This window comes from Perkinsus marinus, assembly GCF_000006405.1.
Source record: "Perkinsus marinus ATCC 50983 genomic scaffold scf_1104296975024, whole genome shotgun sequence".
In the NCBI taxonomy this organism is placed as follows: Eukaryota; Perkinsozoa; order Perkinsida; family Perkinsidae; genus Perkinsus; species Perkinsus marinus.
The window spans coordinates 1-1,200 of record NW_003200906.1 but is presented as its reverse complement, the minus strand read 5'-3'; the positions used below and the strand labels follow the sequence as shown (position 1 = coordinate 1,200).

General features: G+C 43.2%; 1 protein-coding gene across 1 annotated transcript; it reads left to right on the top strand.

The window, feature by feature from the left end:
• Nucleotides 1-5: 5 nt before the first annotated feature.
• Pmar_PMAR002446 (insulin degRading enzyme, putative) lies at nucleotides 6-1,177 on the top strand (the record flags this gene model as incomplete). Its single annotated transcript, XM_002765717.1, has 5 exons — nucleotides 6-157; nucleotides 453-584; nucleotides 643-715; nucleotides 957-1,068; nucleotides 1,119-1,177. Coding segments are annotated over 5 exons (528 nt in total), but the record flags the coding sequence as incomplete, so codon positions are not given.
• Nucleotides 1,178-1,200: the final 23 nt, after the last annotated feature.

Here is a 1,200-nt window from a genome sequence, read left to right as displayed (position 1 = left end):
CTTACATGAAGTCTTATCTTTCCCACAGGTTCCCTGGTTTGGCTCACTATCTGGAGCATATGCTCTTTATGGGTTCCAAGAAGTACCCTGGAGAGAACGAGTTCGAAACCTACCTCTCCAAAAACGGTGGCTACAGCAATGCCTATACAGAACTAGAGTAGTATTAGTTGTTGGGTTGCCGATCTATACAGTTCTCTTGGTGTTCCCGATGAATATCAAATTTACGTCGAGATGCAACAAATTCGATACTAGTGGATACTGCTCAAGTTCTCTCGATGCTTGTCATCATCATGATATTGTCGATGTATACTAGCGAAAGTATTGAGATAGCGACTACTAGCGTCTTCGCGAGTAGCAACTGTGTAAATACCTGCGCAATTCATTACATTCATGCAATACATTCAATGGTTATAGATGACTTGTACAACAACTGTACATCATCTCATTATCAGGTATACTTGTTACTACTTTGAATGTACTGTTTCCGGTTTCGAGAAGGCTGTGGATATGTTTTCTGGTTTCTTCACAAACCCACTAATGAATCCCGACTCTAGCGAGAGGGAGCTGGAGGCAGTTGAAAGCGAGTAAGGTTGTCAGAAGTGCCCTCACGGGGGTTCGAACCTGCGACCTTACCCGATGTAGGTATCGACAGACCTTGAATAGCGATTCTGCCAGGCTTGAGCAGCTAGGTTGCTATATGGCTGAGAAAAACCATGTACTACTTTATTTTGAAGGGTCATATACCACCGACTACATCTTACTCCGTCTGTAGTAGATGAAATGAGTAGACTATATGACCATAAGAAATTGGAGATGTTCGATGTAGTGTGGTATAAGAAGTGTGTGATGATAGGTGTGGATTGTTGCGGAGTCGGAGGGATATGATAGATCGAAAACGAACGTTTTTTGTGTTGCGGAAAGTTATCGATGCGTTGATTTTCCACTTTTCCCATCAGATCTGGAAGAAGTTCACCTGGGGTAACAAGAAATCTCTATTGCAAGGTAGTGATGATTACAGCAAACTGAGAGAAGCTCTGATGCAGTTCTACGATCGTTACTATGTGTCTGGTAATGCTTAGTCTGGTAAAACGTTGGAGTGATTTTTTCCGATGGCTCAGGCCGTATGAGAGCGTGCATGGTTGGAAGGATGTCCTTAGACGAGATGGAGAAGCAGCTGGTAATACTAAGGAGAGCGCATCG